Source organism: Astatotilapia calliptera, chromosome 7, assembly GCF_964374335.1.
Source record: "Astatotilapia calliptera chromosome 7, fAstCal68.1, whole genome shotgun sequence".
Lineage (NCBI taxonomy): Eukaryota > Metazoa > Chordata > Actinopteri > Cichliformes > Cichlidae > Astatotilapia > Astatotilapia calliptera.
The window spans coordinates 42435891-42461688 of NC_137428.1; the positions used below are offsets into that span (position 1 = coordinate 42435891).

Here is a 25798-nt window from a genome sequence, read left to right on the forward strand (position 1 = left end):
TTACAACATTACTCCAACCCCCGTCTGTTATTCAGGGGCCTTGTCCTCTACTTCAGTCAGCAACATCCATCCATCCATCCATCCATTCGCTTCCGCTTATCCTTTTCAGGATAGGTGCTCGAGCCTATCCCAGTTGTCCTAGGGCGAGAGGCGAGGTACACCCTGGACAGGTCGCCAGTCTGTTGCAGGGCTAACACACAGAGACAGACAGCCACATGACAGCGCTCACATTCACTCCCGCATTCACACCTATGGGCAATTTGGATTAATCAGTTAACCTATCCCCACAAACTGCATGTCTTTGGACGGTGGGAGGAAGCCGGAGTACCTGGAGGGAACCCATGCAAACACGGGGAGAACATGCAAACTCCACACAGAACGACCCCGGTCTGATGGTGTAATTGAACTCAGGACCTTCTTGCTGACCTCCGTGCTGCCCACATAAGACATGAATAAGTCAAGTTGTGCTGGCATTTCAAAACACATGCTGTATTGATGTGTCATTTAAGTAGAAATATAAAGCCCACTTGCAGGGTTCTAGATCTGTGTTTACCATGGTAATCCCTATGTTTTTATATAGATTATTAGAGATTAGGGAAAGGAAAGGGGTAAGGTATGTGATTATGGAGGGGAGAGTTGGGACTTTAAAAGGAGGGTCTATGACTGGTAAAGAGAGAGAGCTCACTGACATGGAGAGAAGGAAGAGTGAGTTATTGTGTGTGCATGAGGCCAGGTGGAAGGGTAGCAAGGTCAGTAGCACTGGATTTGGACTGTTCTACTTTGCTGTAGAGAGCAAATGGAAAGGAGTAGGGGTAATCTTGAAAGAATAGTGTCAGACAGCATCATGAATTTGAAGCTGGAAAATGAAGGTGTGAATATTGTTAGTGCATTTGACCCACAGATTGGATGTCGGTTAGAAAAGAATATGGAATTCTGGAAATGTACATGCATGCAGAAATGGCATTACTGGATGCAGAAGTTGTTAGATGAAGTGGCAGAGAGTGTCCTCAGGGACATGTAGGTTAAGTGAACTGAGGAGACGATGAGGTGTTGGTTAGGTATGGTGTTGAGTAGGGCTATGCGATATGACCAAAATCTCATATCCCGATATAAGACATCTATCATCCCGATAACGATATAAATCACAAAAATGTAACATTTTCTGTAAATTCTGTGAATCTCGTCTTGCGTAAAGTGTTTCCAGCTGCGCATCATGTAGCTGGAGTCGAGTGTTTTAACAGATGCATGAAACAATACATTTTTAGACATAAGTTGTAAAGGGCGCCGTTTTTTTTGTGAGTATTTATTACACGGCGTGCTGCGGGGAAAAGCCTGTTCTAACGTTTGAGTCTAAGGTTTATTTTTTAGCAACTGGCGGCTCTTTTTTAATTCTCATCTGTAAATAATCTGCTCTTTCACGTGATTCAGTTTATTTTGAAAAGTCTCAACAGGATCTTGAGCTTTATTGTGAAAGGTTTATGTGAAACATAAACAAGCGGACACGCGATGGTGTTACCGTCGTTGTTGCTAACGACAACGCATAAAAACAGGCGCTTGTCCGTCTGTAGTGTGGTTATATAAAATATAAGAGAAAGAGAGAACTTTAAGAAATTAATATAGCCACTACAGTGACCATCAAAACGATTAAAAAATATTGCCGTAAACAGTTTATTTTGCGACACCACGAAACAAACGATAGCGTAAAATGAAACGATAGACGTTTTTATATCATCATCTGATATATATATAGTTATATCGAACAGCCCTAGTGTTGAGGAGAAAAATGGAAAACATAGTGTTCATCTGTTGTAGATTTGTTTTTTTTATTTTTAGGCTTGCCACTTCTTTTGTCCTCCACTTGTCCAGTTTCCTCAAAAAGACTTTTTCTAATGTAATGCATACCAGGCAAGATATGCAAGTTATTGGCTAATAGCTATTAGCCAATAACTAGTTATTAGTTATTAGCTTTTTATATTATATTTTAAAATTGGTTCTTTGCTAGGTTCTGTATTATGCATAGACCCATAATTCATTCATCTCTTGAGTTAGGTGTTTTTGCCTTTAAATCATGTGTCGGTTTTAAGTGGTTTAACAAACAAGAAACCCATCCCTCTGAAAATCATCATGGACTGGACTAAAAAATGAGTGAAAAAGTAACCAAAGAAAAACTTTGGCCTTCAGAAGGCCTTGAGAACTATTGCTCTGCCACATGGCGAGTGGCAGGGTACATCCTGGCTAACATAGAGACACACACCATTTGGACTCAGATTCGCTTAAGACTTTTTTCCAGTGTGATGGAACTGTCTGTAACTGTCTTATCTGCTTTATGAGGAATGTGCCCCGTGAATTAATGTCACCCAGTGAAATCAGTCAGATACATTAAAATAATAAGCTACTTAGCGATGTATTGCCAACATATTTAAGGTTGGGTTTTCAAAAAGTCAATGCTTAGATATTAATCAACATTAAAACCTAAGTAAGATAGTTGCAGCTGTAGTGTTAAGTTTGTCTCTGGCATGTCCAAATTAACACTGTCAGATTTGATTTCAACACTATTAAAGTGTCTATATGGGTCCACACCAGAGAGTGTTAATTTAACTCTTTTTGGAGAGTTGGTACGTTAACTCTGATTTAGTGTTAAACACCAAATCTGTCTGGAGTTGATAATTTAACACTTACTAATGCTTACTAGGTGTTAAGAGTTTATATATTAACTCTCAAAGAGTATTTTAGTTTAACTACGTAAGAGTTTTCTTCTAATTAATTCTAAAAAGCGGGAATTTTACTGTTCTGAACTTCTAGAAATTTCTTTTGGAAATAAACATTTACTAAAAAGACGCAATGGTTTTTGAAAAACATTTATTCTGAACTGTGCACCACAATTTCAAAACATTTTCTGAAAGATGTAACAGTATACATGTTCTCACTTTCATTAGAATGTTGTTTATCAAAAGGTCTGACATAGGTGAGCTGGTAAATGCAAATAACAGCATTCTCTCACTTATTTCTTTAATACAATATGCATGTCTTTCATTCATCACTTTGTGGAACTTCAACGAACTTCTGCTCTTCCCCATATTCCATCTTCACAAGCATATCCTGTGCGGAGATTGAATAAAAATTAGTGGCACAAATCAATTGCAGCACAGTAAAAAAAAAAAGAATTCTCTTTGAGCCATTACTTGTGTAAAGTATTTTCCCAAAAGACAAGGACACAGGCAACAGGTAATACTGAACTAAATGTAAAGCCTCAACCTTTTTCATTTTTACCTAAACCGTGTGCACAAAACTCTGGAGGGATCTAAATGCTAACGTAGAACCCAGTCAGGACATCTGCTACTGCTGTTTGCGCGGTTTTTTTTTTTTATGGGAGATCATTTTCAGGCTTCAAGTAGCACCATTATACCAACATTTCACATTCTAGACATTGTTTTAGGTGTATTTGACCAAAAATTTGACTGAAAATTCACATGCAAGCTTTTTTTTCAAGGCTGTGGTATTTGCCCGCAAACAATACCTTTCAGCTAGCTAAAACAGAATATTATGCTATCGCCGAGCAACATGGCTAATGCCTTTCACACAGCTTTGTCTCAACTCCAAAGAGCCACAGAAGTAAAAGCTAATAATAATAATTGAAACAATCTTTGAAAAAATGACTTGCCTAGCATAGCAAACAACTCAAATATGTAGAGCAAAATGTTTTGAAACGGCTTCACTTCAGCTTCGATTGAAGCCTATGGTGCTGGGGGCGGAGTCTGTGAATTTACTCTATTGGTGTCATAGCCCCTGTAGGAGTTCAGAGTTAAGAGGTCAAGAGTTAATTTTTCCATTGTAACACGTTTCAACAACACTAAAATATTATACGGTTATCATAAATGTCAGCCTGACCAGCACACACATTGACATTAATAATAATAATAATACATTTTATTTGAGGGCGCCTTTCAGAAACCCAAGGTCACCTTACAAAAAAACCCACAATTAATAAAAGGAACAATAGTCATAAAATACATAAAATAAGTTAAAGTTAAAATTACAAAACAGAGCGTGACAACAAATAAAATCAGCATTAAAGCGAATAAGCCAGTTTAAACAGATGTGTTTTGAGCTTTGTCTTGAATATGGAGAGGGAGTCAATATTTCTTAGTGCAGGAGGAAGAGAGTTCCAGAGCCGAGGAGCAGAGCGACTGAAAGCTCTGTTCCCCATAGTAATAAGGTGTGAGGACGGAACAGTAAGATGAATAGCAGATGATGATCTGAGAGGGCGGGAAACAGTGGTGATATGGAGTAGGTCACACAAATATGAAGGGGCAGATTTATGGATACACTTGTATGTAAGAAGTAAGATTTTAAAATTTATCCTGGCTTCTATGGGCAACCAGTGAAGCTGCTGAAGAACTGGGGTAATATGAGCACTTAACGGAGTGTAAGTTATGACCCGAGCTGCAGAATTTTGAAGAAGTTGAAGTTTATGAAGGGACTTTTTAGGGAGACCAAATAGGAGGGAATTACAGTAATCAATACGGGATGTAATAAGACTATGGACAAGGATGGCAGCAGCATGGGGAGTGAGGAAGGGACGGAGTCGGTGAATATTACGTAAATGGAAGTAAGCAGACCGTGTTATGTAATTAATGTGAGACTGGAATGAAAGAGTATTATCAAGTATGATACCCAAACTCTTAACCTGAGGGGAGGGAAGGGTGGGAGAATTTTCAACGTTAATGGAAAAGCTGTGGGATTTGGTTAAGATAGATGGTGTACCAACAAGTAAAACTTCAGTTTTATTACTGTTAAGTTTGAGGAAATTGGAGGAGAACCAAGATCTAATCTCAATAAGACAGTCTGAGAGGGAGGTAGGTGGGAGGGATGAATTGGGTTTAGAGGAAAGGTAGAGCTGGGTGTCATCGGCATAACAGTGAAAATTTATATTATATTTTCGGAATATATAACCAAGAGGAAGCATATAAATAATGAATAAAAGAGGCCCCAATACTGAACCCTGGGGCACACCAGCAGAAACAGGATAGAGAGTTGAAGAATGGGATTTAAGTTGGATAAACTGAGTGCGGTCTGAGAGATAGGCGGTAAACCAGGTAAGTGGGGTATGACTAATACCGATGGAAGCTAACCGGTTCAGGAGAATATTGTGAGAAATGGTATCAAATGCCGCACTAAGATCAAGAAGGATGAGAATGGATAGGAGACCAGAATCAGCTGCCATCAGAAGGTCATTGGTAATTCTTAACAGAGCAGTTTCTGTGCTATGATTGGGGCGGAAACCAGATTGAAATTGTTCATAGAGATTATGGTCATTGAGATGTAAATGAAGCTGGGCGGCGACAACTTTTTCAAGAATTTTTGAAATAAAGGGGAGATTTGATATAGGGCGAAGATTATCAAAGTTATTGGGGTCTGCACCAGGCTTTTTGAGAGTTGGAATAACAGAAGCCTTTTTCAGTGCTTCAGGAACAATCCCAGTGTTCAGGGAGGAATGAATAATATTGGTTATGAGAGGTGTTTATCTATTAGTAATTATCCAATATTTATCCATATTAGCGATTAGTTGTCAATACCATAGTGACTAGTGGACGATAGTTAGATAAAAGATGAATAATTTTTGGAGGCTGAACGTGTAGCAGATGGAATATTGAGCTGTGGCAGGTTGCTGTGTGTGCAGAGCAGTAGGGGAACCATAGCTGGACTGAGAACAGTCCATAGTGTGGAGTACTAATTTGAGAAAACAAAAAGCATATGTGAGGTCAGTTTTAAAATGCACATAGTTACCATTTTAATCTTTCACAATTAATGCTGTTTTTAATATTTTCTTTATTTTAGTATAACTAATACCATCCTTTTTCCAAAGCTTCACAATTACTTAATGAACAAGAAAACACAATAGAAAAGCAAATACAGAAAAATGAGACATGATGAGGCAATGACAATATATTTAACATGTAAACAAAGCAAACAAAGATAAAACAAGCCTGATGGTACTCAAACTGAACTTGAATTAAAAGTGAGTTTTAATATGCAATTTGAAAGACTGTATAGACTCTGAAGTGGCAAGTTATTCTGAAGTCTGGGCGCTCCAACTGGGAAAGCCAGATTTCCTCTATGCTTTAAAATTGGAGTGGCAGCAAAATTATTCCACATCTTTAGGCATAGTAGGCCAGTAAAAATGGTGCCTAAGTTTCTCCAAAGTTATCGGACAAAAAAACTAAACTACACACTCCCTAACGTGAGGCACAATGCTCAAGTTAGTGTTACGGGTTCAAATATTGAGGGTGAGCACGAAAAACAACAATTGGTCCAGGAGAGTCAGTCAAACAATGATTTTAATGAACACACACGTGGGGAGATGAACATTGCACACAGACAGCATTGATCTCCGCCCAATAATACACAAGCAGTTGTTTTTATAACATCAGGGTATTATTTATGACGCCCCCTCATGTGTCAAAGCAGATACAATACATGCACAAGTTTAAAAACCACAAATGTTCTGTTGACGACTTTTGACACATTTAAAAGGACATCTTCTCCGTCTCGAGGCCAGGTGCTTCCTATTAATCTTCTAACTCTTGCTTGTTTACTCCTAAACTCAAAAAGCTGTGGCTGGAAAAGAGTAAGGCGTTCAGAAGCGGAGACAGGGACTGCTACAGAGAGGCCAAGTACAGGTTCACTAAAGAAATGGACATTGCCAAACATCAGCACTCTGAGAAGATGCAGCAGCAGATCTCAGAGAATGACTCGGCCTCTGTGTGGAAAGGTTTTAGGAATATTACAAACTATAAGCCTAAAACCCCCCACTCCACTGATGACTTGCTCTTAGCCAACACCCTTAACAACTTCTACTGCCGTTTTGACGAGCCATCAGGCAGCCTTCACACCTCCAACGACCCCAACAATAGAGGCACTTTGGACACTCATTCCCCCACCTCTCCCCCCTCCTTAGAGCCATCACCACCTTCAAACTGTTCACCTGCAACACCCGCCCCCTCACCCCACACAAAAGAGGATTTCACACCACCTCCTCCGACCACAACTCTTCATATTCATGAAACAGATGTGAGGAAGCAGTTTAGGAGTCTGAATGCTCGGAAAGCTCCCGGCCCAGACGGTGTGTCTCCTGCCACCCTCAGACACTGTGCAAACGAGCTGGCCCCAGTGTTTTCTGGCATCTTCAACTCCTCACTGCAGGCATGTCATGTGCCTGCCTGCTTCAAGTCCTCTACCATAATCCCTGTCCCCAAGAAACCTAGGATCACTGGACTAAATGACTACAGACCCGTGGCTCTGACATCTGTGGTCATGAAGTCATTTGAGCGCCTAGTTCTCTCCCATCTCAAGACCCTCACGGCCCCCCTCCTGGACCCCCTGCAGTTTGCATATAGAGCCAACAGGTCTGTAGACGACGCCATCAACATGGCCCTACACTTCATCCTGCAGCATCTGGACTCCCCAGGAACCTACGCCAGGATCCTGTTTGTGGACTTCAGCTCTGCCTTCAACACCATCCTTCCAGACCATCTCCGAGGCAAGCTTTCCCGGATGAATGTGCCTGATCCCATCTGCCGGTGGATCACTGACTTCCTGACGGACAGGAAGCAGCATGTGAGGCTGGGAAAGAATGTCTCGGACTCTCGGACCATCAGCACCGGCTCCCCTCAGGGCTGTGTTCTTTCTCCTCTGCTCTTCTCCCTGTACACCAACTGCTGCACCTCCACCCACCAGTCTGTCAAGCTAATCAAGTTCGCAGATGACACCACCGTCATTGGGCTCATCTCGGACGGGGACGAGTCTGCCTACAGGAGAGAGGTTGAACGTCTGGTGTCTTGGTGCAGCCACAACAACCTGGTGCTGAATGCCCAGAAGACAGTGGAGATTATTGTGGACTTCAGGAAGCACACAGCCCCACTCCCCCCCATCATCCTGACTGACACCCCCATCACCTCTGTGGACTCATTCCGCTTCCTGGGTACCACCATCACCCAGGACCTGAAGTGGGAGCCCACCATCACCTCCGTCATCAAGAAAGCCCAGCAGAGGATGTACTTCCTGAGGCAGCTGAAGAAATTCAACCTGCCAACACGGACGATGATGCAATTCTACACTGCAATCATCGAGTCCATCCTCACCTCCTCCATCACCGTGTGGTACGCTGGAGCCACTATCAGGGACAAACAGAGACTGCAGCGTGTTGTGCGCTCTGCTGAGAAGGTGATTGGCTGCAGACTCCCATCTCTGCAGGACCTGTACACCTCCAGGACACTGGGGCGTGCAGCCCGGATCTCAGCTGACCCTTCTCACCCTGGACACAGTCTGTTTGACCTGCTCCCCTCAGGCAGGAGGCTCCGGTCCATTCGCACCAGAACCTCTCGCCACAAGAACAGTTTCTTCCCCTCTGCTGTTGGACACATGAACAATAACCACATGATTGTCCCCGCCACTAACACATGACCCTACGCTGTGTCACTGCATCATTTCATGTTTGGCACTGATCACCACCTGCACTCATGTATATATCTTTCTACGTAGCACTCATAATTCTTATTCTCATGTATATATCTCATGTATATCTCATGCACATATCTTTCTTTCTACATAGCACTTTAATTCTTATTGTCTGCACTGAAGCACCGCAGCAATTTCCTAATGTTGTAAACCTCAACATCTGGCAATAAACCCATTCTGATTCTGATTATCTCCTGGAACAAACTGTCCCTTAGGCAGACATAATCTTACAGTTAAAAGGTTTTGCAAACTATTATTTGAACTCTTATCTAAACATGAGTCTAACTACTGTTTGTGTGTGTGTGTGTGTGTCTCGACCTCAAAATGCACTCGGCCTCACCCCGCCCGTTGACGCTTCTGACCTTTTACCAGACAGAAGCTCTCTGTGATAGGTGTAATAATCTTAACTAAGAACATGTGTAATCTATTGAATAAATGCTTTGATGAAATGATAATTAATGTAATGGTAATGATGGTTATGAATAGTAGCAGTAAAATATTTCCCTGATCTCCACATTAGGTAGCAGTCAAATAACAGGTGACATGAAATTAAAACAGTTGTGATCAAACACCAAGCCTAAAGTAGTCATACAACATGTTTTAAAGTCAAATACTCATGTCCTCATGAACTGGAAAAATAAAAATAATCTTAATTCTAACCAATATAGAAATTATCTATTAGATTACATTAGTCTTGACACAGCCTCTGCCACCACATTAGATCAATTGCTCTGGGCCCCTTTTATCAGCTCCATCACCTAGTGGGGGTGGGGGGTCATAGTTTGGTCCCGCCTTCACTGTTGTGATTGGTGAGGGGGTAGGGACAGGCTTAGGGCGTCGGGGGGTTCCCCGGAGGCATCTTCCTTGGGGGACTCAACCCGGGGTAGCGGTCACGTCCGGTTGAGGGCTCTGTTGGCTCTCAGGTGACTGTTTCCTCGCGGCTGCGTGCAGTGGGGCTAGGGGAGGGTCTGTGCTGACGGACGCGGGTTACTGACCTGGCAACCTGGCTGCCCCTGGGTGGGTCCGGGATGGGCGTGAGGTTCTGGGGGCGCTCCGTCTCTGGGCTGGGGCCCGGGCCGGGCCTCGGGGGCTCGGGTCCTGGTTGGTGTGTTGCCGGGGTTGTGGGCGGGTGGGTGCATGGGGGCCCGGCCCTGGAGCAGGGTGCCGCCGGTGCATCGAGCCGCCTGGGGGGCTCTTCAACTGGTGGGGGGGATGGTCACATCTTGCAGGAGCTTTCTTCTCTCAGGAACTCTCTGCAGGAGGGGGAGATACAGGAGAGGTGGAGGAAGATCTCAGCCTGGGCGTTTACCGTCTTATGTAGTCTGGAAGATGTGTGGTTGGTGGGGTGGGTGCAGTTTTCTCTGTGGTGGGGTTGGGTGGACTGTCCAGGGCTCTGTGGAGCCGGGGGGCGCTACTGCACTGGGCCCCGGTCTGATGGGCCTGGGCCCCCCTTCCCTGGCGGGTCGCGGAGGGTGGGAGTGCCTACTGGGGTCAGCGGGGGAGCTGGCCCCAGGGAGGGGTTACCTGCCCCTCCCTTCCTTCCCTCCCCATCTCCAGCTGCCTCCCTCTTCCCGCTCCTCCACAACCACCCACACATGCAGGGCCTTGGAGTGGGGGTATGTCACCAGGGTGCAGAGGAGGCTACCCCCCCCCCCCCCCCCCCCCTGTCCCCTTCTGGCTACCTCTGCCTCAATTTTATCCCACAACTTAGACATTCACATTATTCACACTCTCATTACACATACATATAGGATCTTGGGGGTGGGCACAATCACGGAGTCCAAATCACCATCAGGGTGTATACCTCACCGCTGACGTCGTTGCCCACCTCTCAATTTTAAATACACTTAGTCATTGAGGGTTAGCAGGAGGGACTATGCGCTTACCTGCTGCTCCTTGGCAGGTAGCTCCATGCCCTCCTGGGTTTTAATTGCACCTTAGAACACATATGCATCAACACTACAATGAGCGGGTGGAGGGAGGTTTGGAGTCTTCTCCCACCCCCATTCTCTGCGGCCTGCTGGAGCGGGAGGGCTAGTAGGAGGAGTTGGCCGTCCGACTGCGGTCTGGGGTGTGGGGCCTCCCTGCTGCTGCGGAGTCGGGGTGGTCTGCCTCTCCCCACCGCAGGGAAAAGGGTAACACCACCTGGGTCTGGGTGCAATTCCCCCCTCCAGGGGCAAGGGTACCTAGACCCGGTTTGTAGAGTACGCTTGGGGAGTGCGATTGTGTGTACAGCGTCTCTTTATGTCTGTCTCCACGTTGGTTGAGTGTGGAGTGAGTGCATATGAGAGCATGAGGGTGGGAATGGATGTTTGTGTCTGTGTGTGCCTGTATGTCTGTGTCTATATGTCAGGTTGGGTATCAGACGCCACCTCTCTGGGGACACCTCAGGCCCTCCAAGGTTTGGAGGCCTATCTCCACCCACCACCACTTCCCCTGCCGGTGGCGGACTCCCTCAGGTGTCGGTGTGTTGGTGGTTCTTTGTGTCTGGGGGTGGGCGTCCGGGTACACACCGGCTCACTCCTTGGCGGCCGCTTGTCGGGGCCTGGGGCTCGCTCGGGCCCCTTTGGAGGTGGGGTGCCCCCGGCCTCTCGGCCTAGGGCTCGGTCACTCAGGCGCAGCTGGGGGCCGGCGGAGCTCACGGGCGCGTCACTGCAACTCCCCCTGACTTCTGCTCCGCGGCTGCTGGGCGAGCCCTCATCTGGGACTCTCCTCAGCTCTTACTGGGACAGTGGCGCGGCTGCCCCTCTGTTGGTCTTCCATGGTCTCTTGTGTTCTGGGGGCCTCTGGATGTCTGGAGTTTTGATCTCCTCCATACCCGCTTCACACCCTGGAGGACGGGGCTGTGGCCCCCCCACACTCCCTAGCAGATCATTACATGGAGAAACCTTTGGAATGCAAGCATGCTGATCCACACAGGTATGCACACATGGGTATTCACAGACGCGGACTAAAGCTTTCTTGGCTGCTGCCTCAAAGCACACTGTGCGCTGTCTATCTTGCGTGCTGCACAATATCGTTTATTACTTAGTAAATACTGATATCTATGACTAGCTAGTTTATTGTGATGGTGCTTTGTTTTCTCTATTATTATGTTGCTCTTTGTTGTTTGCTGTCTCCTCTGTTTGTTTTTGTTTGTTTGTTTGTTTGTTTTTTTTCTCCATACAGGTGACCCAGGAGTTTTTTTTTTTTTTTTTTTTTTTGTCTCTCTTCCCCCCCCTTCTCACCGTCTCTTCTCCCCTTTGGTTTTCTTTCTTTCTCTCCCCCTCTCTCTCTCATTCATTCCCCCTGTCCTATTTATTAAAAAAAAATAAATAAAAAAAAAAATAAAAAAAATGACAAAGGATGAACTGAAGCTCTGCCATCACGTAATGTCGCATACTGCTGTTTCTGATGTCATTTAGAGAAAAAAAAAAAAAAAAAAAAAAAAGGTAAAGTAAATCTGTTGGGCGTCTTTTTTGGCCTTCAGACAATAATTCTGATGGCAAAAGAACCAAATGGGACAGGCGGCAAAAATAAATAAATAAATAAATAAATAAATAAAAATTTATCAATTATAAAACTGTTTACTCGCAGGGACTTAGAAGAGAGAGACTTACTGTTTATTGTTGGTGTATTATTTAATGCAGTTCAGGGTATTATATTTTTTTGTTTTGTGTTGTAGAAAATGTGTAATATGTATTTTACACACCATTCCAACTTTTTCAGAATTGTAGTTGTAGATTTAAATTACAGTTGAGATTTCAATAGCACTACTGAATGGCTGACACACTGTAGTTCAACACATAGTGAATGACTGGACCGTGGTTTCTTCCTGACTATAGGTAGCACCCTATACAACCTGTCTGATCAATGGTATTTATTGGGACCCCCACACTCCTCGACTCCTCAGGCGACTGGACGCTCAGATGCTCATGAGACCACAAAAATCCTCATCTGCATACAACGAGGGATCACCTAAGCTTCCTCACAAGTAAGAACGCAGCACAGGAAAATCACAAATACAGGCTGGAAATCTTTTTCTACTGAATGAATAAAAGTACTGTGGTGGTAGCTACTGCATCTCAACAGCGATTGCATGTTTATCTTTTAGGGATATTCCTGGCGACTAATTTCTTAGTTGACTAAACAAGAAAAAAAAATTAGACTAACCAACTGGTCTAACACTAAGAAGCACTCAGGTTTGAAGTTACATTTGAAAACCGTTTAATGAAAAACAATAACAAACGCATTTCAAACCAGTTATCACATTCTTCAATAACAAAGAAGAAAAATGTCTTGATGTTCAATCATCCAGGTAAGGAAATCTTAAAAGAAAATCATCTGGAGGTAGCGTTTTCAGTGGGAGAAAGGTTTCGTCAGTCATCCAAGTGACTTCTTCAGTTTCAGCTGACTGACGTGGTGTTTAGAGAAAATATGTCTCAGCTGTTCTAATACTCCTGACAGATGAGAAATCGCTAAGGGTTTTTGCTTAGGAAGCAGTTGGTCCACAGTTAATGTGATCAGTGAATTGTGGTATGTCCTGAGATTTGATTTTCACTCAGGTGTCATCCACATACCTTTACCTTTTTATTAGATCCCAGCTGGACTATTGTAACTTCTTATATATTGGAGTTAGTCAGACCTCCCATCCAAGACTGCAGTTGGTCCAGAATGCTGCAGCTCGTCTTCTGATGTGAACTAAAAGACATGAACATATTTCACCAGTGCTTGCCTCTCTCTCTCTCTCTTCACTGGCTCCCTGTTCACTTCAGAATTGGTTTTAAAATTTTATTGTTGACCTACTAAGCTCCAAATGGACAGGCTACTGGGTATTTGTCTTACCTGTTGAAGCCTTATCCGACTTCTAGATCTCTTAGTTCAAATGATCTTTTGCTTTTAGCCATACCAAGGTGTAGGCTCGTTCACAGAGGCAATCGAGCATTTGGGTTTGTAGTGCCTAAACTGTGGAATAATGTCCCCCTACAGATGACACATCTAAAACACATTTGTGTTCACTGGCATTTAATACAGTATGACCATTATTTGGTATTAATATTATAAATGATAAGTTATTTGGTACTATTTATTTTGTATTTCTGTTTCTGTTCAGTTCATAAATAAAAATGATAATGAAATGATAATGATACCTGAACCAATGACTTGATGGTGTTCCAGGGTAGGATAACAGAGCACTCTTTTCCAATTCTTCCATGTAAAAGTTGGCTACAATGGGTAAAACTGGGGAGCCAAAGGCCCACCCATGTTTTAGTCTGTAGTACTAACTATTGTGAAATATGTGGAATGAAGTCAGAGTTCCAAGAGCAAACACACTTGGTCGGTGCTGAGAGGAGTCCTATTGTTGAGGTTGGGGTCATCCTGTAATCTCTTGTGAACTGCCTCCCCTGCTTCAGTGACTGGAACATAAATGAGACAGACGTAACATCACACAAGACTTTTGTGTCATTGGAACTAAATAATAAAAATACATTATATATAAATAAAAACCAAATAAAAGAAAAAATAAAAATAAAATAAATTAATTAAAAAATGACATCCGGTCAGTAGTATTGTCTTGTTCTAACTGCTTCAGACAATCTATCACCCTCTTCCTTTAGTCACTTCCTGGTCTTGTTTCAAGTATTTTTGTAACCGACCAGCAAGAAAATTTTCTCATGATAGTTTCTGGTTTAGCAAAACCGTGTACCTACCCTTGTCTGCCAGAAGGATGATAATGTTTTTGTCTTTGATCAGTAATTGTTGATCAATGGTCATGACATTTTGTATATTAATGATCAAGAAACTGACCTCATTGTTCTTCAGTGGTGCTAGTTTTAGTCATTATGCAAATATACTGTTTATAAGGTTGGGGAAACCTGCAATCAGCTGAGACCAAAGAAGTCATGTGGATGAGCGATGAAACATTTTTTGCCACTGAAAACGCTACGTGTAGATGAACTGAATCAACTTTTTGAGATGTTAAATATGAGAATAAATATGAAAACATGTTACTACAAAAGCTGTTCACGTATTACTAAAATATGGCAAAATAACATCTGAAAAACAAACAAAAGCATTGTGATTCATGACTTCTCATGACATCTTCAATAAAATTAACATCTAAAATAATAAAACAAATCATCCAGCCATTTTTTTCTGCTTATCTATAGTTGGCAGAGGCACCCCACTTATCTGAGGAAACATCAAACCTTTCCCAGGCCAGCCAATAGATCTCTTCAGCGTGTCCCGGGTCTGTGCTGGGGCCTCCTCCCTGTAGGACATACCCGTTTGGATCACCTTACCCCACAGCCTGCTATACCCTCATAAGTGTTTTCTTTTCTGTCTTCCTGCAGGCTGCTGGCCATCTGCGACATATCTGCTGACACTGGAGGCTCTATAGAGTTCATGAATGAATGCACCACCATTGATAAGCCTTTCTGCATCTATGACGCTGACCAGCATATTGATCATGACAGGTATAGAGCAAACGGTTCATGATTTGCCTTTGTGCCAGCATCAACTGTGTTTCTGTTTGGATCAGGGTTTCAGAATTGAGGCAACGACTCCAATTTTTACATCAAGCAGCATCTTTTATGATTTCTGTATATTCTTCTGTTCAGCTTTGTTTATTAACATAACTCACCATTCGTATCCTGCTAGACCTTTGTGTGAGGAATGTTGGAGTCATTTTTGACCAGGATAGGTCTTTCAATGCACATATTATCCAAATCTGTAGGACTGTTTACTTGCATTTGGACATGGATAAAACATGCTAACATCCTATCTCAGAGTGATGTAGAAAAACTGGTTCATGCATTTATTACTTGAGTTGGCTTTTAAAAACTCCTTTCTTATTTTATCCTAAAGACCTCATATTTATTTATTTTTATTTAATCAGGGATCCCTTGAGATTAACATCAGGGGAGACTTGGCGAGGAAGGCATATTATTACAGTGTTACAAGTTAAAAATCAAATACAACATTAAAACACATAAAACAAAATAATACAAATACAAAGTCTAGTTTATGAATAACAGTCTTCAGTTACAACAGTCTTTATTAGAGCTCTGAATACCCCAGGGAGACAAAGACAAGCAGCTGCTGGCTATTTATATTTTACTCCTGCACAGTTGGTCTGGATCACCAATAATTTCTTTGTACATTGACAATAAAGGGCTATTCAGTTCTGTTCTGTTAAAGTGCTCTGAAGGTTTTTCAATGAACAAGGTGCAAAATAAGAGACCGCAAATCACAGCAGCTGTTTAAAGGGATCTAAAAAAACACGTTGATGGTTTGGAGGAAGTAATTATTGAAGTTAACTCAGAAAGATCAATTGGAGAAAAAGAGTAACTTAACATCAATGATACTAAGAGTAGCTGTAGATAATATTACATCTGTGGGATGATTATTGGTAATTTTTTCTTTAATGATTAAAATTTTATTTGTGAAGAAGTTCATGAAGTCATTACTAGTTAACGTTTGTTACACCCCAGCCCAGGGAAAACCGGCGTGCAACATAAGGAAAATAAAAATAAGGAGAAATGCCCCCACACTCCCTGCTCTCAAGGAAGATGAACCAACAAAAAACAGCTACCACGGATTTCACAACAGCCAGTGTTTTGGCACTGTAAATTGTGCCAAAAGCAAGTCTGGAAATACAATAAACCGGTGCATGCTCAATCTCTGACTGGAAGCGCTAATTCGTCATTCGGCTTTTGTCAGACTAAAGTAACTGTTAAAACTGTTTGAAAAGCTAAGCTATGCAACAAGGAGAGATCGAGAATTTCCTTTTAGTTCTCAGTTTATTTGATATTGACAAAAGTTAGTCAATTTTGTCTGTTCTTCTGTAAAACAAACTAAGATTTATTTTTTGAATTAATATTTTGTTTCTAAGTTGAATTGAAAATTTAGTAGCCTGTTTCGTTTGTTCTATTTTGAAACTTAAACGCTTTAGCGGCTGCCTTTTGTGTAGTTTGCAATATTTGCCTTTATTTATCTGAAAAAGTCTCATGTTCCTTAAGTACATCTACCCTGTTGAACTTATTATGGGAAATAAATATTTAAATCAAAACACGCTGCTGATTATTTCACATTTTACTTGTGAGCAACGGCACATTTAAATCGTACAAATATAGTTATTTGGCTTATATCGTGATAGATATCGTTATCGCCTGAAATGAAAAAAAAAAAACAAAAAAACATATTGTGATATGAAAAAATCTTATATCACCCAGCTCTACAGCAGACTGATTTTCTCCAGGCAGATAATTTAGTAGCATTGCAAGAAATCTGCTCCCTTTAGCGCCTTAAAGCAACTGTTGTTGTGATTTGGTGCTAAATAAAATGTAATTGAAATTGAATTTGATTTAGTTTTCAGTCTGAAATATTTTTTAAATTATTAAAAGCATGATTGCATTAGCAAAAACTTAAGGTGTAGCACGTGTGAAATTGTAGATTTGAAGATTTTAAATCGTCCATAAACGATAAACATAGAATTTAAATGCTGTAGACATTTCTTCAAAACTATGGTATTTCAGATCCACTGTGCATCACTGAGCCCTTAGCAAAATACTATTCCTTCTTCACCCCTGTGCATCATTCGTATTCCAGGATTGATTATTTTCGTCTGGATAATTTCCTTATCCCAAGGGTCACCATGTGTAAATACAATGCAATTGTAATTTCTGATCATGCACCAGTGCAGGTTGATATCGCATTTCCAAATGTATCAGCAAGGCAGCGGTTCTGGAAATTTGACTCAGCATTATTGTCAGATGAGGAGTTTTGCAAGTTCATAGTACACCACATCGAGCTTTTTCTAGAAACAAATAACCCAGGAGTAGTTGGCTGTCCGACTGCGGTCTGGGGTGTGGGGCCTCCCTGCTGCTGCGGAGTCGGGGTGGTCTGCCTCGCCCCACCGCAGGGAAAAGGGTAACACTACCTGGGTCTGGGTGCAGTTCCCCCCTCCAGGGGCAAGGGTACCTAGACCCGGTTCGTAGAGTACGCTTGGGGAGTGTGATCGTGTGTACAGCGTCTCTTTATGTCTGTCTCCTCGTTGGTTGAGTGTGGAGTAAGTGCATATGAGAGCATGAGGGTGGGAATGGATGTTTGTGTCTGTGTGTGCCTGTATGTCTGTGTCTATATGTCAGGTTGGGTATCAGACGCCACCTCTCTGGGGACATCTCAGGCCCTCCAAGGTTTGGAGGCCTATCTCCACCCACCACCACTTCCCCTGCCAGTGGCGGACTCCCTCAGGTGTCGGTGCATTGGTGGTTCTTTGTGTCTGGGGGTGGGCGTCCAGGTACACACCGGCTCACTCCTTGGCGGCCGCTTATCGGGGCCTGGAGCCTGGGGCTCGCTCGGGCCACTTCGGAGGTGGGGTGCCCCCGGCCTCTCGGCCTGGGGCTCAGTCACTCAGGCGCAGCTGGCTGCCGGCGGAGCTCACGGGCGCGTCACTGCAACTCCCCCTGGCTTCTGCTCCGCGGCTGCTGAGTGAGCCCTCATCTGGGACTCTCCTCAGCTCTTACTGGGACAGTGGCGCGGCTGCCCCTCTGTTGGTCTTCCTTGGTCTCTTGTGTTCTGGGGGCCTCTGGATGTCTGGGGTTTTGATCTCCTCCATACCTGCTTCATACCCTGGAGGACGGGGCTGTGGCCCCCCCACACTCCCTAGCAGATCGTTACATGGAGAAACCTTTGGAATGCAAGCATGCTGATCCACACAAGTATGCACACAGGTGTACACACGGGTATTCACAGACGCAGACTACAGCTTTCTTGGCTGCTGCCTCAAAGCACACTGTGCGCTGTCTATCTTGCGTGCTGCACAATATCGTTTATTATTTAGTATCTACTGATATCTACTGCTAGCTAGTTTATTGTGATGGTGCTGTTTTTTTTTATTATGTTGCTCTTTGTTGTTTGCTTTCTCTTCTGTTTTTTTTCTCCATACAGGTGACCCAGGTGTTTTGTTTTTTTGTTTGTTTGTTTTTTCTTTCTTCCCCCCTTCTCACCGTCTCTTCTCCCCTTTGGTTTTCTTTCTCTCCCTCTCTTTCTTTCATTCTTTCTCCCTGTCCTATCCCCCAGTCATGTCTGTCCCGTTTGTAGCAACTGAAAATAAAATAAATTCATAATTATAATAAAGGTCAATCAAATGGACCAATATGGCCTTATGCCTTAAGACAACAATTCTGATGGCTAAAGATCCAAACGGGACACAAAAAAAACAAAAAAACAAATAACACTCCAGATGTTTCAAAATCTATAATTTGGGAGTCGCTAAAAGCATATCTGCGGGGCCAAATTATTTCTTTTTCGTCTTATAAGACTAAAAAGCGAAACGAATGGCTTCGGGAGCTGACGGAGCTCATAGCTAACATTGACACACAATATGCTACCTGTCCAACCGCTGATTTATACAAGCAGAAGGTACTGCTGCAGTCTGAATTTGACACTCTCTCAATTAAAGAAACTGAGAAGCTCCTACCTAGATCAAGACATCATGTGTACCAGCATGGTGAAAAAGCAAGTAGATATCTTTCGCATCAGCTTTGTCAATCCGCCACAGCTCAATCTATACCCAACATACAGTTAGACTCCGGTCAGGTGGTAACACACCCTGACGGAATTAATGCTGCTTTCAAGCTATTTTATCAGGATCTCTGGGGTGGCTGTAGCTCAGGTGGCAGAGCAGGTCAGCCACTAATCAGAAGGTCGGTGGTTCAATCCCAGGCTGCCTCCTGGCTGCATGCCAAATATCCTTGGGCAAGATACTAACCCCATGTTTGCCTACTGGTGGTGGTCAGAGGGCCCGGTGGCGCCAGTGTCCGGCAGCCTCGCCTCTGTCAGTGCGCCCCAGGGCAGCTGTGGCTACAACGTAGCTTGCCATCGCCAGTGTGTGTTGAATGTGTGTGTGAATGGGTGAATGACTGAATGTAGTGTGAAGCGCTTTGGGGTCCTTAGGGACTAGAAAAGCGCTATACAAATGCAGGCCATTTACCATTTACCATTTACTTCCCGCACTGATTATTCAGAGGCTGACTTGGTTTCCTTCTTGAGGAACATAGATACTCCCACTATTAACCCAGACCAACATGAGCTGCTGGAAAGACCTATTACCTCAGCGGAAATATTGCAGGCAGTTAATTCTTTGCAAAATGGCAAGGCACCGGGCCCAGGTGGCTTCTTGTGTGATTTCTATAAACGCTTTGCCGACAAGTTTGTTTCTTTACTGTCTGAGGTTTTTTCAGAAATTCAGGCAACAAGCACGTTGCCACAAACTCTGTCCCAAGCCACAATCTCTGTAATACTCAAAAAAGACAAGGATCCTCAAAAATGTGGATCCTATCGCCCCATTAGTCTACTGAATGTGGATTATAAGATCCTCACAAAAGCTCTTGCACTTTGTATTGAGAAGGTAGTACCTTCTATTATACATGAGGACCAAACAGGCTTTATAGTGAACCGCCAGTCATATTTCAATATCAGACGGCTGTTAAATATCCTATATTCTGACCATTCAGTTGATCACTAATAGTCTCACTAGATGCCGAGAAGACTTTTGACTGTGTGGATTGGCAATATTTGTTCTCCGTTTTGAAAAAATTTGGCGTCGGTTCTAATTTTATTTCATGGATCAGGACTCTGTACTCAGCACCCCTGTCTTCAGTCCGCACCAATAACACTATTTCAGAATACTTTTCCTTACATAGAGGCACCCGCCAGGGATGCTCCTTAAGCCCCCTGCTATTCAATCTGTCAATAGAGCCGCTGGCGGCAGCATTGAGAACAGACCCCATAATAAGGGGGATCACTAGGGGAAACACTATTCATAAGTGCTCCTTGAATGCAGACGATCTCCTTCTGTATATTACAGATCCGGAGGCATCAATTCCTTCACCTCTGGACCTCATTGGATCCTTTGGCCGCCTGTCTGGTTACAGATTTATGGAAGAAATATAGTATCATCAGAATTCAAGTATTTTTAGACATTGAATTTATAACACTAAACTTTTATCCTCCAAATTTCCCTGCAAAAATTCACCTGCAAAAGTGATGAGCTTGAATGATCCAAGCCAGAGCAATCAGCACTAGATCGAGTCGAGCAGCTCTCAGCCAATTAAATTATGCTGTTTGATCACATGACACCGTTAGCCAGCAGTGTGTCTCCTAAAAGAGAGCTGTTTAAAGGTGAGTAATTAAGTTTTTCTCCTAAATAGAGATCATTACAGAACGCCTAGTCCTACTTAAAATCCCATTTATTTTTATTTTATTTTATCATCTACTCGAACTAAGGAAAACGTTTGACTAACTCAAAGACAATTTCCACGCCTCCCCTGCCTGTCTGCAGAGGCAGTTTTGAATTTAGGAGCAGCAAGATGGAAGCGGCAAACCCTGGCGATTCTCCGGTAAGTACAGTGGGGCAAAAAAATATTTAGTCAGCCACCGATTGTGCAAGTTCCCCCACCTAAAATGATGACAGAGGTCAGTAATTTGCACCAGAGGTACACTTCAACTGTGAGAGACAGAATGTGGAAAAAAAATCCATGAATCCACATGGTAGGATTTGTAAAGAATTTATTCGTAAATCAGGGTGGAAAATAAGTATTTGGTCAATAACAAAAATACAACTCAATACTTTGTAACATAACCTTTGTTGGCAATAACAGAGGTCAAACGTTTACTATAGGTCTTTACCAGGTTTGCACACACAGTAGCTGGTATTTTGGCCCATTCCTCCATGCAGATCTTCTCGAGAGCAGTGATGTTTTGGGGCTGTCGCCGAGCAACGCGGACTTTCAACTCCCGCCACAGATTTTCTATGGGGTTGAGGTCTGGAGACTGGCTAGGCCACTCCAGGACTTTCAAATGCTTCTTACGGAGCCACTCCTTTGTTGCCCGGGCGGTGTGTTTTGGATCATTGTCATGTTGGAAGACCCAGCCTCGTTTCATCTTCAAAGTTCTCACTGATGGAAGGAGGTTTTGGCTCAAAATCTCACGATACATGGCCCCATTCATTCTGTCCTTAACACGGATCAGTCGTCCTGTCCCCTTGGCAGAAAAACAGCCCCATAGCATGATGTTTCCACCCCCATGCTTCACAGTAGGTATGGTGTTCTTGGGATGCAACTCAGTATTCTTCTTCCTCCAAACACGACGAGTTGAGTTTATACCAAAAAGTTCTACTTTGGTTTCATCTGACCACATGACATTCTCCCAATCCTCTGCTGTATCATCCATGTGCTCTCTGGCAAACTTCAGACGGGCCTGGACATGCACTGGCTTCAGCAGCGGAACACGTCTGGCACTGCGGGATTTGATTCCCTGCCGTTGTAGTGTGTTACTGATGGTGACCTTTGTTACTTTGGTCCCAGCTCTCTGCAGGTCATTCACCAGGTCCCCCCGTGTGGTTCTGGGATCTTTGCTCACCGTGCTCATGATCATTTTGACCCCACGGGATGAGATCTTGCGTGGAGCCCCAGATCGAGGGAGATTATCAGTGGTCTTGTATGTCTTCCATTTTCTGATGATTGCTCCCACAGTTGATTTTTTCACACCAAGCTGCTTGCCTATTGTAGATTCACTCTTCCCAGTCTGGTGCAGGTCTACAATACTTTTCCTGGTGTCCTTCGAAAGCTCTTTGGTCTTGGCCATGGCGGAGTTTGGAGTCTGACTGTTTGAGGCTGTGGACAGGTGTCTTTTATACAGATGATGAGTTCAAACAGGTGCCATTCATACAGGTAACGAGTGGGGGACAGAAAAGCTTCTTACAGAAGACGTTACAGGTCTGTGAGAGCCAGAGATTTTCCTTGTTTGAGGTGACCAAATACTTATTTTCCACCCTGATTTACGAATAAATTCTTTACAAATCCTACCATGTGGATTCATGGATTTTTTTTTCACATTCTGTCTCTCACAGTTGAAGTGTACCTCTGGTGCAAATTACTGACCTTTGTCATCATTTTAAGTGGGGGAACTTGCACAATTGGTGGCTGACTAAATACTTTTTTGCCCCACTGTATATTGTTTTTTATCTTCAAGTTTGTCTTTTGAAACGTTAATTTTATTTAAATCCATTGCTCACGTATAAAGTACACAGACGGGGTCTTTGCTCAACTCGTCTGAGGCGTGTCTCACTAAGCGCTACATGCTACCATCCAGCTAACCGAGCTACCCTTTACATGCTGTGCTTTGGAAAATAGGATACTCGTTAAAAAAAAAAATACTCCGCAGATATTGATAGATAGATGAACACTGCAAATATAATGTTGTAAACAAGAACGGCCTTTGGTGAAGGGGTAAAATACACCATTAATAAAGCCATAGAGTGAATGGCTGCCATGGTTGCAGAACGGCCTGATTTAATGACAAGAATGGGGAAGAGTGAGGTGAAGTGAACCAAAGCCACAAAACACGGTCAGACAAGGCGGCAAAAGGGCAGTGATCTGTCCGTCAGTATGAAGTTGGTGTGTGCTTTGGTGAACAAAAACTCGAGACCGGTAGGAGGAAGATGGGAGACTCGTGTTTCACTGGAATAGTGGTGAATTAAAACATCCTTTGTTGGGGACATTTAGATGTAAATGCATCCATACAGGTGAGACAGAGGCAGACCAGACAGTGAAGAAAACAAGGCAAACATTAGAAATATTAAAACGGAAATATAGGATTAATATAACATACAATTAGGGAAAATGTAAGGAACACAATGTAAGTGATATTGTAAAGTCATTAAAACAGCATACTCTGATTAAAAGAAACATGTAATTGGGTAGGATAATAATAATATTAAAAAACATGTACAAGATGGGTATGTATACTTGTACCCAGAATTTAACAACTATAAAGTTGTAGCATGTCAGTACCTTACCCCATCCACATCCTGATTGCTCTGGCTTGGGTCTTTCAAGTTCATCACTTTTGCAATTGAATTTTTGCAGGTGGATTTTTTGCAGGTGAATTTTTTGCAGGTGAATTTTTTGCAGGTGAATTTTTGCAGGTGAATTTTTGCAGAGAAATTTGGAGGATAAAAATTCAGTGTTATAAATCCAATGTCTAAAAATACTTGAATTCTGATGATACTATATTTCTTCCATACAGATTGAACCTGGCTAAAAGCACACTGTTCCCTATTAACAGTCTGGCGAAGGAAGCTGACTACTCAGCCTTTCAGTTTAGACTGGAACACTCCTTATTCACCTATTTGGGTATTCAAATCACAGACGCTTATCAGGATCTTTTTAAACAAAATTTTATCCCTTTATTAGAGAAAACAAAATCGGATTTGGCACACTGGTCAGTATTACCCATCTCTTGCTGGGCGGGTCAACACGATTAAAATGGTAGTCTTGCCTCGATTCATGTACCTCTTCCAGATGATACCCCTTTTTCTTCCTAAAACCTTTTTCATCCAGTTAGACGGACTCATATCATCTTTTATTTGGGACAAAAAAGTTCCAAGAATCCGTAAATCCTTGTTACAGTGTTCTAAGTCGGAAGGCGGCCTGGCCCTACCAAACTTTATGTATTATTATTGGGCTGCCAATATTGTGAAATTATCCACCTGGATGCGGGGTTTTAGGGAGGGCAGAGGGCCGCCTTGGTCCACTATGGAGCTAGACGGTAATCTCACCATATCCCCTGTTGCAATAATGTGTTCAGGTCTACCAGTCAGTCGCAATGTTCATTTTAAAAATCCTGTGGTTAAGAACTCTCTCAATGTCTGGTTTCAGCGTTCTCCTATTACGTCAAATCATCTTTTTTTTACCAGCTCTGAGCGATGCAGGGTTCAAGGTTTGGTACAGCAGAGGAATTATCTGCTTCTCTGATCTGTTTGTTAAAGGGTCATTTTTATCCTTTGAAGCATTGTCTAAAGATTTTGGAATCCCAAAGACTCACTTTAGATACTTACAAGCGCGTAGCTTTGCAGTTAAACACTTCACTTCTTATCCAAGTCTACCTAATGTCTGTACACTTAAATGGTAAATGGTCTGTATTTGTATAGCGCTTTACTTGGTCCTAAGTACCCCCAAAGCGCTTTACTCTATACACAATCATCCACCCATTCACACACACATTCACTTGAGGATTGTCTGCAATTTCGATCTATTGCTAGAGGTCACATCTCTCAAATATATAGCACATTGCAGCATATAAAGGCAGACTCTGTGTCCAAAGCCATAAATGCCTGGGAGCTGGACTTAAACCTCCAGATCCCAGACGACCTATGGGATCTTAGTGTTAGCAAGATCCATGAATCCTCAATCTGTATACGGCATTGTATAATACAGTTTAAAATTCTTTACCGGGCGTACCTAACCAAAGCTAAACTAGCCAAAATATACAATGCCTCTGATGATAGATGTCCGAGGTGCAAGCAATCACCCGCCGACATTAACCATATGTTCTGGAGCTGCTCTGATTTGAACCGGTTCTGGGAATTAGTTTTTAATATGTTATCCTAATCCGATAACAGAAGTCTTGGGTGAGAGAGGTGATGAGGTGCTTGCAGACAGAGTATTTGAGATACAGTTTGAGAGGGTCTCAAAGTAAATACTACAAAACCTGGTCATCCTTTGTTGAATATGTGGAGAAGTTGTCATTTACTGCTTTTATCTGTGTTTGGGGTTTTTTCTCTTTCTTTCTTTAAAGCCACCTACTATCTGTAGCAAGCCAAAAAGAACTGCGCACAATGCAGCCCCCCTTTTATTTATGTATTGATTTTATTCTGTTTTTGTTTGTTTTGTTTTTTGGTGGGTTTTGTTTTTTGGGTTTCACATGGTAGTATTTTTTTGTTTGTGCCCATAGATTATACATTTTTCTGCATCCAACTGGTTTGCCACTGCGTGGCTCAACCGGTTTCACAATGGCAGTGTTTGTAGTCGCAATTCGAGTTATATTTGTCTGTACTTTTGTCATATTGGAAAATCATAAATAAAGTTGTCAAAAAAAAAAAAGACTTGTCTGAGAGCCCAATATAACTGCAAAGGTGAACAGGTAAATAAAGAAAACATCAACAAATTTTGCCTTTCAGTGGTTTTACAATTAAGCAATACACAAGTTGATACAGAAAAATAGCCCTGTTAGTTTCTGTTTTATGTTTCTAAATGTTCCAAAATTAAAAGTTGACTTCAGTATGTCCAGGGGTTTTTTGCTTCCATATGGAAATGGGCCCACTCAAAAGTATTGTCTTTCTGAAATAAGCAAGGCCTTCCCTGAAAACAGTTTCTTCTGGATGGGAGCATATGTCTCTCTAAAATTGCTACATACATTTCAGCACTAATGTTGCCTTTCCAGATGTGCAACCAAT

At 42.7% G+C, this 25798-nt stretch overlaps 1 protein-coding gene across 2 annotated transcripts in view; it reads left to right on the forward strand.

Annotated features, from left to right (window-relative positions):
- The window catches only part of aass (aminoadipate-semialdehyde synthase), a 105670-nt gene that overhangs the window by 56224 nt on the left and 23648 nt on the right, over positions 1-25798 (forward strand). For both annotated transcript variants that reach the window (XM_026174889.2, XM_026174888.2), the window contains exons 9-10: positions 12342-12490; positions 14850-14972. In XM_026174889.2, coding sequence (XP_026030674.1) covers positions 12342-12490; positions 14850-14972 — 272 coding nt within the window. The remainder of the gene's footprint in view (positions 1-12341; positions 12491-14849; positions 14973-25798) is intronic.